Source organism: Akanthomyces muscarius, chromosome 1, assembly GCF_028009165.1.
Source record: "Akanthomyces muscarius strain Ve6 chromosome 1, whole genome shotgun sequence".
Lineage (NCBI taxonomy): Eukaryota > Fungi > Ascomycota > Sordariomycetes > Hypocreales > Cordycipitaceae > Akanthomyces > Akanthomyces muscarius.
Window position 1 is genome coordinate 6,774,550 of NC_079241.1, and position 15,327 is coordinate 6,789,876.

Genomic DNA, 15,327 nt, shown 5'->3' on the forward strand with positions numbered 1-15,327 from the left:
TCTGGCACGCGCCAAATGGACTATATCCTATCGAGAGAAAAAAATGTAGTGAATCATATATGAACCATAAAATCCCAAAGCACGACCGTGAAACGCCCCAAACTCGTATAAAAAAAGCCGGCAACAACAGGTATCACTGTCCGGTAAAGAGAGAGAAAAGCCCTGCTCTTCAAGCCACCCCCAGCTTTTCTCTTTTTATAAACTCCTCTCTTATTCCCCTCGCAACGTCCCCGCGATGTTTACCGACCACCACGACCGCCGGCACGGGCGCGGCTGACGGTGGCACGACCACGGGCCATGCCGACACCGCGGCCGCGAAGGTTGCTGCTGCGGAACATGGGCGCGTTGCGGAGCATGTCTGGGACGATGAAGAAGCGCACGTGGGAGCCGCGGATGTAGACCTGGTCGAGGTGGGAGACGCGGCCGTCGCGAGCCGTCACGGTGATGTCCTTGAGCTGGACGTTCATGTTGTCTTCGGCTGTTACGAGAGAGAATAAATGGTTAGCAAGATGTCCCCGTTGGCTGTGTGTGCCCCATTCGTAATTTTGTAGAACAGGGCAAAAGAGTCGCCGTACCTTCGAGAAGCTTGCCGCGGTAGGTCTGTCCAGACGTGATTTCGAGAGTAATAATATGGCCCTGCAAGAGAGATCCTGTTAGTTGCTGCCATCTTTCCCCGCAACATGCGCGCGCGCGCCAGACACTGGCGGTAGCGGTGATGGAAAGAACGGGGTTGGAACTCGAAGGGAAAAAACGCACCTGAGCTTCGTTCAGGAGCTTAATAGGGATACCAATTGTCGAAGTCATGTTGGGCAGAGTATCGTCGGGTGGGCGTATTAAAATGCAACGCGCAAAGGAGAAAAGAAATACAAAGTAGTGGCAGCTGGTAGGTAGTTCTGCCTGATGAAGCTCGAAATTTAATGTGCCACCAGCCCGCGCCCGCGATAGCTTTTGGCGGTTTGCTTGTTGGCGAGCTGCGCGCGGTGGTTACGTTTATCCGATCTCCGGCGGGCTGGCGGGGCGCTGTACAGCGACCATTGAATGTGGTGTGAAGTAGGAATTGATCGCAGTGCAAGGATCGAAAAATAGAAAAAGGAAACAAATAGATTTTGCAAAATATCTTAAACGTTGATATCTATTTAGGATTCCTTATACTTTCTTGGATCTCGCTGGGGTGTGTACAGAATGGTATCATCTACTCGACTTACATGACCTCGCCGTTGGTCCGCAAGCTGAGCACTGCATTGGAATTATTTTGACGTGAACCAAATGAGATACCGGAAATTGCATCTCGATAGTCTAATCCATTGTAAAACTACATGCGAGAAGCCTTCATACATATGAGTGAGCCATCCATCACCACTATTCTGTAGCTGGCGCGCTCTCAGACTCGGCTGGGGTATCATTGTCCGTCTTTTGTCTCTTGGTCTGCGAATCAAGCGGCTCGCCCTTAGTCTTGCGCTTCTTGGTTCGCGAGGCGAGCTGCTCCCTCTTTTCCTTCTTGCGCGCTTGCTTATCCACGTTGCCAATGATCTTGCTCTCCTGGCCACACGGCCACTTGGCCAACGCCTTTTCCTCGTCCTCTTCGGTCCACTCTGGCGGCAGCACCGCAAAGACAAGGTATGAAGTGTGCGTCTTGAGGTCGCTCTCGGAGCGGTGAGTGAGTCGTCCTTGCATCCAGGGCTTGTCGTGGTCGTCATCCGCCGGAAGCTTCCCTGGTGCCGGCGCCGTCTCCGAAGCCGCAGCTGATGAGTCAATATCCATCGGCTCAGCGGCAGTTCCTTTGTTTTGCGCAATTTGCGATTTTTGAAATTGTTTATTCTGCTGATTCACTTTGCGCAGCTTCGTCACAGCTTCGAGCACGTCAGCCGGTGTTTGTGAGTTGCCGCGCTCGTTGGGCAGATTCACGCCGACCCGCTCACGCACGACGTTGAGGCGGCGTTGTGAAATCTCAACCATGTCAACATCGGTCCATCCAAGCGTTCGCAGCTCTGTAACTGTTCTCGAAACTTGCTCAATGCAGGGTGAAAATGTGCAAATGTGAACTGTTTGCTTAGGATCCAGGGGCGAAGAGCCAATGCGCCGCGAGAGGTGCTGGAGAGCTTTCCATGGCGCTGGCAAGTCGAGGAATATAGCCGTGGCATCTGGTGATTTTCCGTCGACCATGAATCCATCTCTATACACATCGCGGTGCTGTATTTGTACGATGCCCGTAAGAGAGTGGCTTTCAATCTCCTCTGCCATCTTGTGGAATCGGTCTTCGTTGAACTCAAAGCTAAATACTTTGCCCTTTGTGTCGGTCTCGTCTTTGGGATATCCATTATACACAGCTCGTGCAGAAGCATGCGAGAAACTGCCACTTCCTGCGCCGGCTTCTATTATTCTGGTGCCGGGGCGAGCTCGTATACGTTGTAGGATGTAGCTGTAGTCGGGTGTGTAGACGACTTGCGTCCGGTGCGGCAGACTGCTCGTCCAGAGTTCTGGAGAAGGTCGAAGAATGTAAATGAAACCACTGCTGGCCACGGTGGCCTTTTTCGCAGGTGCTTTGCCACCCTCGTCTTGGCTCACGACCGGTGTATCATCGTCGGTCGTTTCTAAGCGGCGTTTGCGACCTCGCGAGCCGGTATCTACTGCCGATGCGCGAACTTGAGAGCCCCAGGGTATATCGAGAAGCGTCGAGTGTGGAAATGAACCGAACCGTGTATTTAATGTCGCGCCCTCTGCGTATCCATCGACTGCGCCCGAGGACTGTTCGAGGCGAATTGCATCAAAGTCGTCACGCGCCAAGCTGACAATGGCAAGAGAGCCGGCTTGGGTGCGGTGCCCGGGCTCTAGAAAGGGAGACGGTGTAACGTCCATGGCGACACACACGATAGAGAACCGTCTGCTGTCAATTGGGCGATGGTCGTCGAGCACCAAGCTCTAGGTAAGGTCGCGATGGCTGAAAGACGAAAATAATCCTGAAAAAAATTGTCCCAAGTCTGGTTGGCTCCACTGCTGAAAGCCTCCACTAACGACGGTCCAGCGCCACTAACCAACGCCCATAACGCCCTGTATCTGGAGCAGGTAGGCGCTGTATTTCGGCGCCGTGACTTGCTGTGGCTTGCCCTGTCCCGCTGTCGCAAGCGCTGCTAGGCGTTAGGCCCAGCGAGGGGCAGCGCCGGGCTCGCAAAGCGGGGTGCTAAAAAAACCCTGAAAGCCATTCCTCCGATCAAGTCATGACAGCTGTCTTGGTGGCTCATTTTCGAAGCTACGTTGTCATTCCATCTTTTTCGCAACACCACTCACTCAGTCGCCCTGGGCCTTTGCCGGTGACTCAGGACTCGAATACTGGAGGCTTGAAGCTCGAGTCATCTGAATCTCGTGGCCATATAAGCTTGGACTGCGCAGCTGGCTCTCGGCAACGCCTGTCTGCATGCATCTCTTGCGCATACTATCGCGATCTCCTAGAATCTCCCCTCCTCGAACGCTCGTCCGATTCCACAGACTCTGCTCGACTGGCACCATGGCCTCTATCAAACTGCACAACTCGCTGCACCCCGGTGCACCTGTTCCCTTTGTCCCAAAGGAAGACGGCAAGGTCAGCTGGTACGTCTGCGGCCCGACAGTTTACGACAAAAGCCACTTGGGCCACGCGCGCAACTATGTTACCTCGGACGTGATTCGCCGCATTTTGATGCACTATTTCAAGTTAGATGTCAAGTATGTCATGAACATAACGGATATCGACGACAAGGTTGGTTTGCCTTACGCTCCTCCGCCGGCGCATTGACTCACACGCGCCAGATCATCATCAAAGCCAGACGACAGCGACTCCTCGATGTCGAAAAGAAGAAGCATTACTCTGCCGACGAACTAAAACAACTGGGGTTGAGAGCCTTTGTTGCATACGCCGAGAAGAATCTGCCGCTTTTGCTCGAGACTGAGGCGAAACTCAACGAGTCCAACTACCCCGCCACCAGAGACAAGACCTACGCCAAGGTCCTCGCTGGAGGAACGCTGACTGGTGAGGGCAAGCCCAGCGATGCTGAGGCCAAGGTCAAGATGCATTTAAGCAACATGAATGTTGCTTCCGAAGCGATTAAGTCGGGCCAGGTCCATCCCGGCTGCGACGAGATTCTGCTACCCTACCTCGACTCTCTGTACAAGGAGACGGTCGATACTAGCGATCAGACCATGTTCACCGACCTCACCAAAGCCATGGAAGATCTATTTATGCAGGACTTGGATTCTCTCAATGTATTGCCTCCCGACGTCATCACTCGCGTCACCGAATATGTTCCTCAGATTGCCGACTTTGTCCAGCGCATTGTCGAAAAAGGCTTTGCGTACGAAGCCGATGGCTCCGTCTACTTTGATATTACTGCCTTTGAAAAGGCTGGCAACACGTACGCCAGACTGAGACCCGACAGCAAAAACGACAAGGCCCTGCAAGAAGAAGGCGAGGGTGCTCTGTCCACCAACGTCGGCGGCAAGCGTTCGCCCGGCGACTTTGCGCTGTGGAAGAAGTCCAAGCCCGGTGAGCCGTTCTGGCCCAGCCCCTGGGGCGAGGGTCGTCCTGGCTGGCACATTGAGTGCTCCGTCATGGCCTCTGATATTCTTGGCTCCCAGATGGATATTCACTCGGGTGGTGTTGACCTTGCATTCCCTCACCACGACAATGAGCTGGCTCAGAGTGAAGCCTACTTCTATGAGCCTGGCAAGGGTGAGCATACTTGGGTCCGCAACTTCCTGCATACGGGCCATTTACACATTGCTGGCTCCAAGATGTCCAAGTCCCTCAAAAACTTTCAGACTATTCAGGATGCCCTTGCCACCACGTTCAACGCTCGCCGCATGCGCGTTGTTTTTTTGATGGGCAAGTGGAACGACGGCGTTGAAATCTCACCCGACATGATTACCCAGGCTGATAGCTGGGAGTCCACCATCAGTAACTTTTTCACCAACACGAAATCCTGGCTCGCTGAGGCTGGTGGCAGCGCCGGTATCCAGAACCTGTCTCTGTCTGGCAAGTCTGGCTCTCCTCTCATCTCCGAGCTGGAGCAGGCCAAGTCCGAGGTTAACGCCGCTCTCTCCAACTCTTTTGATACCCCTCGCGCCATGCTTGTAATGCTCAAGCTTGTCAACACCACAAACGCCTATCTCAAGGATAACAAGGACGTCAATCTAGCCGAAGTTGAGGCTATTGCTCGATGGCTCACCAACCTGGTTGGGATTTTCGGCCTCGACGCTAACGCCAAGCCTCCCTACAACAGCCTTGGATGGGCGTCCGTCATTGCCGACAACGTCGACCCGAAGACTGCTGTTGAGTCTTACAAGTCCATGATGGACAAGGTCAAGGCCGATGTCAAGGCACTGTCCTTGGACAGCGAGACCATTGCTTCATTATTTGCCAAAGATCCTGCCAGTGACTTCCATGCCATTGCTCAAAGCGGCTCCAAGGACATTGAGCAGCTGTCTCTACCATACCTCCGCGTGGCTGCTCAGCTCCGTGACGAGCTCCGCCGTGTGGTGTCTGCGCAAACCCCTGATATCAAGAAGGCTATTCTCAGCCTGACCGACCGTATCCGTGACCACGATTTTACGAACCTGGGCGTCTACCTGGACGACCGTCCGGACAACCAACCCTCGCTCATCAAGTTTATCCCCGCCGCCGAGCTCATTGCCGCGCGCGAGGAAAAGGCGGCCGCGGCCGCCGACAAGGCGAAGAAGAAGGAAGAGGCTCGCATCGCGCGCGAAAAGGCCGAGCAGGAGGCGCGCGAAAAGGCCAAGATGCCCCCGCAGGACATGTTCAAGACGGACGAGCGCTACAGCCTGTGGGACGAGCAGGGCCTGCCGAGCAAGATGAAGGACGGCAGCGATGTGCCCAAGAGCCAGCAGAAGCAGAACAAGAAGAATTGGGATAGACAGAAGAAGGCGCATGACGACCTGAAGGCCAAGGGCGGTCTATAAAAGAAGCATTCATAAGATAGAGGAGTTGTTGGGTTAGTAGCGTAAAAAGAATACATTTCACAAACCTGATTATCATGGGGGGTTTTCACTAGTTTTTGGCTCTCACGTCGCACGCGATGCCCGTGTTATGCCACTATTGGAGCTGCAATAGATTCCCTGCGCAATCAGCGGCTAGACGGGAGCTGTTATGATCACGACGGGAACTATTTTTAACAGTTCTGAGTTTCTTTCTTTCAGCTGGTCAACTAAATAAAGAAGACTCTGTTCGTGTTTGGCCCTAGCTGATTCACGTCAACAAGGGCAGCCATGAATTATATATGCAATTGCTTAATTGTATACGTATGAGTTTTCAATTTTTACAGTATTTCACGTTGATGCCTCCAGAAGCGGCCCCTCCCTTGGCTAGGATCATTGCCTGCGCAAAATGGCCTGCTTAAAGTTCCTCGCAAACTTGCCCCTCCTCGCCGGCGACGCGTTGCCGCCGCCGCTCTTGGGCCACGGCGCGCCTGGCCCGTTGGTATCCGTATCGTACGTCAAGTTCTGCGGCGTCACCTCCCACTGCACCGTCGCATTCCCCTCGCGGAACATGCTCTCCGCGGTTCCCTTGCTGCGGTAGAAGCACTTGCTGGTAACATTCACCTTGCCTGTGGCAATGTCCCTGCCGTTGACGACGCGCTCAAAGAACTCGAGCGACGCGAGGGGCTGGTAAAAGGGCACCTCGTGGCCGGACTCGTAGAAGCGCGTGAAGCTGAACTTGCGGCTCTGCTTGACCTGCGCGTGCACCTTGCCGTCGCTCGTGGAGAGGTTGGCGAAGCCGGCGCGCGACCAGCCGGGCACGTCGACCATCTCGGCGACCTTTTGGAAGCCGAGCCAGTTGCAGTTGTAGTCGGCGTCGCCGGCGTACAGCGCGACGTTGACGTCGTGCCGGACGAGGTCCTGCAGGGCCTCGATGGCGCCGACGCCGCGGCCGTCGTCGCCGGTCGAGGTAAAGGCCGCGCCGACGGCGGCGCTGAAGCCGGTAAAGTTGGTAAAGGCGCCGATGGCGTCGAGGACGTCCGCCCTGTTGAGGTAGTCGCGGTAGAAGCCGTAGGGGAAGGGATCCGGGTTCAGCTCGCGAATGTCGTACTCGTCGCGGTTGGCGTAGCGCCCGAGAAAGGTCTCGACGTTATCGGCGCAGAAGCCGTCGGCGGTGCGGCACTGCTTGTCGTCGCCGTTCCTGGCGCACTCCTCCAGCCCGTCGATGCACTTGCCCGGGCCGTAGAGGTTGTCGAACAACTTGTCCTGGATGGTCTTGTTGTAGGGGGAAAAATCGTAGGTGTTGCCCGGGGAGACGGTAAAGTTGTAAAACGCCTGGTAGTGGGTGATGGGGTGCACCCAACCGTTGCCGATGAGGACGCTGCGGAGGTCGATGCTGGCGGCCCCCGTGATGTTTTTCTCGTTCTGCTTGACAAAGTAGTCGTTGAAGATGGGGCCGTAGTGGCCGCCGTAGGACTCGGTGGCAAAGTGCACGCCCTGGCGCGCGTACTGCGGGAACGCGCCCATGAAGCCCTGCAGGGTGCGCCACATGTTGGGCGCGGCGTTGACGGTCGAGTTGGCCGTGAGGTTGGCGTACGGCAGCGAGTACGTGCCGCAGGTGCCGTTGGAGTTTCCGGGGCAGGTGTTGTTGGGGAGCACAATGATCTCGCCCGTGTCGTCGTTGACCATGCCCGGCACGGGCACCGAGTACGAGAAGCCGACCTGGGTGGGCTGGTCGACAAAGAGCAGGTTGCTGGCGCGCGACCACGAGTGCGGGTTGTCGTAGACCTTGCCGACGTTGTCGACGCGGCACGGGCCGAGCTCCTCGAATAGTCCAATCATGGACGAGGAGCCGGGGCCGCCATTTATCCAGATGGTGAGCGGCGCCTCGCGCGGGTCGACCTCGCGCGCCTCGAAGAACCAGAAGAAGCTGTGCTGGTCCTCGGCGACGTCGGCGTAGCCGGAGAAGCTCTTGACGTCGGGGTTCAGCTCGCAGATGCCCGTCGGCACCTGCTTGTAGCGCACGGCAACGTCGGCGTACCCTGTGACGTTGGTGAGGCCCTTTGGCGCGGGGACGAACTGGGCGACGGCTGTGCCAAGCCCGACGAGGAGGCTAGACAGCCGATGTATAGCAACCATGTTTTGGGTAGGAAGTCTCAGTGTCGTTGGCTTGTCTCTGATGTACTTGCTTGTAAGTTAGGAGCAAAGTTGAGAAGATAAAAACTGAGCTCCCTCCTCTCGGAAACTGGAGCAGTCAAAGTCTCCGTCTTGCATTCTCCGAGACATGGCTCCAGGTGCCGGTAAATAGATAACTAACTAGCTAATTTATCAATTCCCCGGCGCCCTGGAAGCACGAATCAGCGGGGTTGTGGGCATTAATTAAGTGCCCAGTTGCTTAAAGAGGCAGGTCAGGAAAGCCCCAGTGGAGAAGACCATGTGCTGGGTTGCGGGTGGCTGGACTTTGGCCAGGAAGGCTACGACTGGTGAGTCAGGCGGCGCTGCTCACTTCCGTACAGAGTAACATTAGTTAAGGATACCTGCCGTGAGACAACCCGTGTCTAACTGTTTAGACACTGCCTCAGCAAAGCCCCGACGACGAGACTGTGAAGAATTGATGAGTAAATATTCGATTTCGTGTAATGGGCCCGAAGGAGGACGCTACTGAGTAGAGCAGACTAGCTGGAGAAATAACTGGCTGCTCTCACATTACACGTCATTCTTTAGCTTTTGCATGTCTGCCAACCGCTTCCTAACCCAATCCCGACAGCTAATCTCCTCGTACTTTGCCTTTTCCCCCTCGGCGACGCACGTCTCCAGCACGCCGCAGCTCTCGTGGAACCCAAAGCCCCAGAAGAACGCAATGCTCACGCGCTCGCGGCCGCTCCAGTTCTGCGCGCGGTGCACGGTGCTCACGTAGCGGTCGTTTGTGATGCGCTGCATGTAGTCGGCAATGTTGACGACAAATGACCCGCGGATCGGCGCGGCGCGGATCCACTGGCCCTCGCGGTTCAGGACCTGCAGCCCGCCGGTGTCGTCCTGCCAGAGAATCGTAAAGAGCTGAAAGTCGGTGTGCGAGCCGATGGAGACGCGCGCGGCCGGCTCCCTGGGCTCCGCGCCGCCTGCGCGGGCAGCGCCCCCGGGGATGGGCGGGTAGTAGTTGACGGCCATTGCGCATCCTGGATACTCGGACTTTTTGTCAAAGGCGTCCTCGGGCAGGTCGAGAGAGAGAGCGAATGCATGCGTCAGGGTCCGGGCCAGCTTCATGCCGGCTTGGAAGTGCGCCTTGGCCGACCTGCCGAATTCAGGCTGGTTTGCCGTCTCGGCAAAGGCGTCGTCCTCATGAATGAAGCCGTCACGCACAGTCTGCGGGATCGCATCCTGGTCCGGGACCATGGGGTCCCAGCGTGGGTCGTAGCGAAACTGAAAGGCCTCCCGGACGTCGACGCCCTCGGTTGGGTTGATGGACGAAAAATCTGGGGGCCGATATCCATTCGGCATACCTTTGGTGTGCGCGCGGGCGCGCAGCTTAATGTCCAGGTCCTGTCGGAAAAAGTCCCGGGCGGCATGGCCCGAGGCGTCGGTGACGTCGAGCGGCACGCCGTGGTTGACAATGTAGAAGAAGCCCGTGTTGGTGGCCGCGTCGCGGATGCGGGCGGCCACGGCCTTGCGGGCTTCGAGGGTAGAGGACGCGCCGACGAGATCGGCAATGTCAATGATGGGGATCTCGGACGGGAGGGCGTCGCGGAGCGGGGCTTGAAGTATCGTCCTGGTGACAGGCCCGTCCGGTGAGGCGAGCTGGATGGTGGTGGTTGCGGTTGCTGCGGCGGCCATTGTGCCAAGAGCTAATCCGAGTAACCTTCGTCGCGGTTTGGTTTTATTGGATATCTGGTGTAGCGCGCGCGATGAAGAAATGGACAAGTTGACATGCGATTGAGCTGATGATCTACGACTATATAAGTACTCATGTAGGATTTCTGGTACGTACCGTTGTCGGCGTTTCGGGGCGCGACACCCCTCATTTAGCGTCGAGCGGTGTTGACACCGAGGAGCGACTATTCAAGATGTTTATGCTACAGTAGCAAGCGTAATAAAATCTTCCGGTATAGCAGGGCCATGTCTTGTTAGAAGGCCTGATAGCAGATGGCAATCCTGTGATCAGACTGCTTCAATACACGCTGCAAGTCATGGTTCGATAAGACGTCATTTAATGCAACCCCATGCAGGCGGTGCACTCAACAGATTGCGACAGCGTTATTGAGAACATTCCTATTGCCACGGATGCTATGGTGACATTTCCGCTCGAGGTCTGCCAGAAATGGCATTGGCCACGCGATAGACGTCCCGGGCGATGTTCAGGGTTCTTCTTTAAAGTGTTAAAAAAGAGAGTCTGCTTCGCCACTGCCCAGGCCGCCCCGTTCTGCCACTGGTGCGCCGGGCGTTGCGCTATGATGCAATCAATCCGCAAGGCTGCGATGAGGCTAACAGAGGCCGCCACGCTGGCTCCAAGGCCGCGGCGAGAATTATTGTACACTTAACCACTGCAGATCCTGCAAAGATTTTGAGATTTTGCGATATTCATCCCGCACTTTAAAACTTTATTTAGCGGCAACGTTTACACTTGCGCCAGTATCGGAGCAAACCAGGCAATCGCAACTCAGCAGATCAGCGCCCACACTAATCTACATCATCGATCAAACCCGTCTCATTAGCTGCCCGAGTCATCTTACCCACGAATCAGGAAACATGACGAGCTCGGTAGAGCAAGAGATATTCAACGCTGGAGAGCGGAACACCCAACTCCTCGAAACGCTCGCCAGCACAGACGGCGCCGGGTCGGCGCTCGCTGAACACAAGCGCTTCCTGCAAGACCTGCAGGACCAACTGAAGCAGTCGAACAAGCGCATCCAGAAACTCGACGCAGAACGGCAAAAGCGCCTCGGCGAGCACGAAAAATACCGCGACAGCCACGTGCGGCGGTTCGTGTTCAAGGCGTCGGGCAAAAAGGAGAAGTTTGCGCAGCGCGCCGAGGACGGCGAGCGCGAGTACTTTAAAGCGCTGCAGGACTCCCAGCAGGAACACGGCGTCAACGACTCCATCACGGCGCAAGTCGACGATGCCCAGCGCGCCGAACCAGAGCTGCAGGCCGAGGTGGACAGGCACGACAGGGCGCAAAAGGAACTCGACAGCCTCTACGCCCGCATCTTTGACGGCCCGACGCCGCAGTTCCCGGAGGAGGACGCGCGGGAGCAGCGGTACGCAGCGGCGCTGCACGCCCACCAGCGGACGCGCGCGCGGTTCGACGCCGAGACGCAGGCCGTCGCGCAGCTCAACCTCGCCGACCGGGCCATGACGCGCGCGCTGCAGGAGATTGACCAGGCGCTGGGCTACTCGCGCATGGACATGTTTGGCGGCGGCGCCATGTCGGACATGATGGAGCGCAGCCACCTGTCGCAGGCGGACCGGCTGGTGCTGCTCGCGCGCAACCACGCCGAGCGGGCGCGGCGCGCGTCGCCGCAGGTGCGCGACCTGCCCGAGGTGCACATCAACCACGGCAGCATCATGTCGGACGTCTTCTTCGACAACATCATGACCGACTACGCGTTCCACCAGGAGATCAAGCGCGGCCAGCAGGAGCTCCTGCGCTGCTACAACTGCCTCCAGGACCTGGGCAGCTCGGCGGACGCGAGGCGGCAGACGCTGCAGGAGCAGCTGGGGAGGCAGGAGCAGGAGCTCAAGGCGGCGCGGGCCGAGCTGCAGCGTGCGAGGGAGGAGGTGTTTCGGTCGGTGCTGCGAGGACAAGGCGGCGGCGATGACATTGGAGGGAATGGTGTCGGAGGGAATGGTGTGGCAGAGGCGCCGCGAAGAGTAGACTCCTTGCCTCCGGCGTACGAAGCGACTGTGCAAAGAGATGCCGCCCCGGCTTATGAGGCTGGAAATACTTTGACTGCTGTGCCGGACAAGTCGTAATGACAGAGCCTGAGGTGGGTGGCGATTTATCACGACGATTACCGAATATAGTATAGCAGAAACGCATTCTAGACTGTATACTCCCACTTGGCAAATAATATGATACCCCTGCGCTTTTCCCTTTTTTTGATCCTCGCACTTGTACGCGTATCCGCGGTCTTGACGGTTCAGACCCAGTGGCTTGGAGCTAGAAACCCCAGCCGTTGAAGTTGGGTGGTAGCAGCACCGGCTTTACGCCACATGCGATCCAACCAATCGCATGCTCTCAAGAATTGAGCATATGCAATTAAACTTGTTCGAATGGCAATCATAGTAGAGATGATTCCAAACAAGATCCCGGTTCCATGACACTCGACCCGGCCGAGAGCCCCGCTTTTCCACGGCGGCGCCTCCGATCGTCACAGCCGGGCGCAGGAAATACGAATCGGCCAATCACAGCGCAGCCTCGCACCCAGTCGTCGCCAGCAACACCGGCCCCTGGTGCTTATTCTAAAGCCAAAAAAATTCGAGGGGACGCGCAAAGGCTTGGCTTGCATCTTTTTTTGCTGTGGGCTTGTTAAAACCCACAGAGGTCGGTGGCTATAATCCGCCGGCAAGTGTACGATCCACTGGCATTGCGGCTGAAATAAGGAAGACGTCACCAACAACAACCACGCAAGCCGGTGTCTTCAGATTGCCGGAGGCTGCGTTTACTCTTCCTTCTCATTGATGGCTAACTGGAGACGACGTCGAATTACGATATATACGATGAGAATAGGCAAGGACTAAGACCAAGACTGTCGTGGCTATAAGGCGAGCGCATCACCCACGGGTTCTTTGTGCAGTTATTCGATCATCGCGTACCAACTTCAAAACACCAATTGCGACGACTTTTTCCTTTTTTGTCTTGTCTTGTCCTCGATTCCTTTCCGGCAACTTCTCAATCAGCCTGCTGCGACTTTCACTCATTTTCTCTCGACTTCCCAACTCGAGAATCGTTCACAATGAGCCAACCTACACACTCATGTCAGTACAACCTATCCGTCCATCCCATCAAGCCTCTCCCTTCACCACTGACACATCCCTCTGCCAGCCATTCGCCGCGCCGGCTACGTCGACCCCAACTTCCCCAACCCCAACGGCCCGCAAGACGTCTCCATCATCATCTACGGCTTCACGCCCTCCTTTGCCCTCGCCGTCTTCGCCGCCGTCTTCTTCTTCCTCTACCTCGTCGTCCACACCGTGCAGACCGTGCGCTTCAGATCCTGGTGGTTCATCACCTTTACCGTCGGCCTCGTCTTTGAGATTGTCGGGTACTGCGCGCGCGCCCTCTCCGCGAAAAAGGACCCGTACCACCTCATCTACTTTGTCCTCAACTACTTCTTCATCGTCACCGCGCCCGTCTTCCTCGCCGCGGGCATCTACACCATCCTCTCGGTGCTCATCGGCCGGCTGGGCCGCCGCCACGCGATCCTCGCGCCCAAGGTCATCCTCTGGTTCTTCATCGTCTCGGACGTCATTGCCACGATTACGCAGGTCGCCGGCGCGGCGCTCATCGGCAAGATGGAGTCGGACCGCAAGGACCCCACGACGGCGAACAATATCCTTCTGGGCGGCCTAGCGTACCAGGTCTTTTCCATGGGCGTCTATGTCATTGTCACGGCCGTTTTCCTCTGGCGTGCCCGCCACGATCTGCGTCGCGATGGTCTGACGAGCTTTGCTTGGTCTTTTGCGGCAGCGACGGTCCTCATTTATCTCCGGACTACCTTTCGTCTGGCCGAGACGGCCGAGGGTCTGTTTGGAAAGCTGCAGACCCACGAAATCTACTTTGCCTGTCTTGAGTTTGCGCCCGTCGCTTTGGCTGTCTTGCTCGTGGGCTGCTTCCATCCTGGTCGCTGCATCAAAAAAGGCACCACCGTAGAAGAGGACAAGCTGCCTCATCGCACAGTCTCGCATGTCTAGAATCGGTATTGGTCACAGGTGGTTGTGAGCGAGATTGGCTTAGTCGTCTGCTCTGTATGGCGGTGCTTCCGTGTGCCGCTAGCCCTGCAGGGCCCTGTTATTTAAGCGACTTGATAGTATTGTTCAAATTAGCATATTTATATTATAGACTTACAATTCAACCTTTACAATTTTTCTTGCCTAGCCTTTGCGTCGTGTCTGTGTAAGTCGCACGCAACCTTGGTGGGGGGGGCACGCTCCTTGCGCCTCGTCTCTGCCCCGCGGCGCCCTCATTTCTCAAACCCAGCTCCAACCTCACCTCTTCTCACACCATGCCGCCGCTCCCCATCGGGCCCACGGCCCTGCCGCGACTCATCACATACTACCAGACCCTCCACGATGGCGACGACAAGCCCATCTCTATCCTGCCCCTCATCACGCAGCCCGACATTGCGGTGACGCACGTCATCGTCGCCGCCATCCACATCAACGAGGACCCGGGCAGCCTCACGCTCAACGACCACAGCCCCGACCACGCGCGGCACCAGACCGCCTGGGCCGAGCTGCGCGTGCTCCAGGCCGCCGGAATCCGTGTCATGGCCCTCCTCGGCGGCGCCGCCCAGGGCACCTACCAGCGCCTCGACGGCAGCCCGGACGACGGCCCTGCCGAGCTCGCCCGCTTCGAGCGGTACTACGCGCCGCTGCGCGATCTCGTCCGCGCGCGCGGCCTCGACGGCCTGGACCTCGACGTCGAGGAGGAGATGACCCTCGCGGGCATCGTGCGCCTCATCGACCGGCTGCGCGCCGATTTCGGCCCCGCGTTCCTCATCACGCTCGCGCCCGTCGCCGCGAGTCTGCTCGACCCCACAGCCAACCTCTCCGGCTTCGACTACGAGGCGCTCGAGGTGCTGCGCGGCCGCGACATCGCCTGGTACAACACCCAGTTCTACTGCGGCTGGGGCGACTTCTCCTCGACCCTCATGTACGACATGATGCTGCGCAAAGGGTGGGCGCCGCACAAGCTCGTCGTCGGCCTCGTCACGAACCCGGCTAACGGCCGCGGCTGGGTCGAGTGGGACAGCCTGCAGCAGACGCTCGGCATGCTGCGCCAGCGCCCCCACGACTTTGGCGGCGTCATGGGCTGGGAGTACTACAACAGCCTGCCGGGTGACAGGGAGCGACCCTGGGAGTGGGCGCGCACCATGACGGCCATGATTCGCGCGCACTGCCTGGCGCCGGCGCCGGCGGTGGACATCTCGCAGCGGCCAGATCCCAAGCAGCCCGATATTGCTCATGCAGACCCGGATGCGCCGGGTGGAAAGGAGCCGGAGGTGCCTGCACCGTTTGAGTACTACACGGACGATGCGGAAGAATAAGGACGCAGACGTGGTTACCAGCATTGAGACGACCGAGATAGATGGAACGGGCAAACTGATTGTAATGAGCTTATGAAAGTCAGACCTATAGAGAACAGAA

The 15,327-nt window shown here is 57.3% G+C and overlaps 8 protein-coding genes across 8 annotated transcripts; 4 read left to right on the plus strand and 4 right to left on the minus strand.

The window, feature by feature from the left end:
- Positions 1 to 239: 239 nt before the first annotated feature.
- LMH87_007301 (uncharacterized protein) lies at positions 240 to 804 on the minus strand (the record flags this gene model as incomplete). The annotated part of the gene is made up of 3 exons (XM_056192367.1): positions 240 to 478; positions 576 to 636; positions 757 to 804. The coding sequence occupies 3 exons, from the start codon at positions 802 to 804 to the stop codon at positions 240 to 242; spliced, it is 348 nt and encodes a 115-aa protein (XP_056060593.1).
- Positions 805 to 1,359: 555 nt separating this feature from the next.
- Positions 1,360 to 2,856, minus strand: LMH87_007302 (uncharacterized protein; the record flags this gene model as incomplete). The annotated part of the gene is made up of 1 exon (XM_056192368.1): positions 1,360 to 2,856. The coding sequence occupies one exon, from the start codon at positions 2,854 to 2,856 to the stop codon at positions 1,360 to 1,362; it is 1,497 nt and encodes a 498-aa protein (XP_056060594.1).
- A 646-nt stretch (positions 2,857 to 3,502) lies between these two features.
- LMH87_007303 (uncharacterized protein) lies at positions 3,503 to 5,949 on the plus strand (the record flags this gene model as incomplete). Its single annotated transcript, XM_056192369.1, has 2 exons — positions 3,503 to 3,733; positions 3,784 to 5,949. 2 exons carry the CDS (start codon positions 3,503 to 3,505, stop codon positions 5,947 to 5,949), a joined length of 2,397 nt encoding a protein of 798 aa, XP_056060595.1.
- A 408-nt stretch (positions 5,950 to 6,357) lies between these two features.
- LMH87_007304 (uncharacterized protein) lies at positions 6,358 to 8,103 on the minus strand (the record flags this gene model as incomplete). The annotated part of the gene is made up of 1 exon (XM_056192370.1): positions 6,358 to 8,103. One exon carries the CDS (start codon positions 8,101 to 8,103, stop codon positions 6,358 to 6,360), a length of 1,746 nt encoding a protein of 581 aa, XP_056060596.1.
- A 567-nt stretch (positions 8,104 to 8,670) lies between these two features.
- LMH87_007305 (uncharacterized protein) lies at positions 8,671 to 9,795 on the minus strand (the record flags this gene model as incomplete). The annotated part of the gene is made up of 1 exon (XM_056192371.1): positions 8,671 to 9,795. The coding sequence occupies one exon, from the start codon at positions 9,793 to 9,795 to the stop codon at positions 8,671 to 8,673; it is 1,125 nt and encodes a 374-aa protein (XP_056060597.1).
- Positions 9,796 to 10,707: 912 nt separating this feature from the next.
- Positions 10,708 to 11,931, plus strand: LMH87_007306 (uncharacterized protein; the record flags this gene model as incomplete). The annotated part of the gene is made up of 1 exon (XM_056192372.1): positions 10,708 to 11,931. One exon carries the CDS (start codon positions 10,708 to 10,710, stop codon positions 11,929 to 11,931), a length of 1,224 nt encoding a protein of 407 aa, XP_056060598.1.
- Positions 11,932 to 12,914: 983 nt separating this feature from the next.
- LMH87_007307 (uncharacterized protein) lies at positions 12,915 to 13,872 on the plus strand (the record flags this gene model as incomplete). The annotated part of the gene is made up of 2 exons (XM_056192373.1): positions 12,915 to 12,936; positions 13,004 to 13,872. 2 exons carry the CDS (start codon positions 12,915 to 12,917, stop codon positions 13,870 to 13,872), a joined length of 891 nt encoding a protein of 296 aa, XP_056060599.1.
- Positions 13,873 to 14,183: 311 nt separating this feature from the next.
- On the plus strand, positions 14,184 to 15,227 carry LMH87_007308 (uncharacterized protein; the record flags this gene model as incomplete). The annotated part of the gene is made up of 1 exon (XM_056192374.1): positions 14,184 to 15,227. One exon carries the CDS (start codon positions 14,184 to 14,186, stop codon positions 15,225 to 15,227), a length of 1,044 nt encoding a protein of 347 aa, XP_056060600.1.
- Between the last annotated feature and the right edge of the window lie 100 nt (positions 15,228 to 15,327).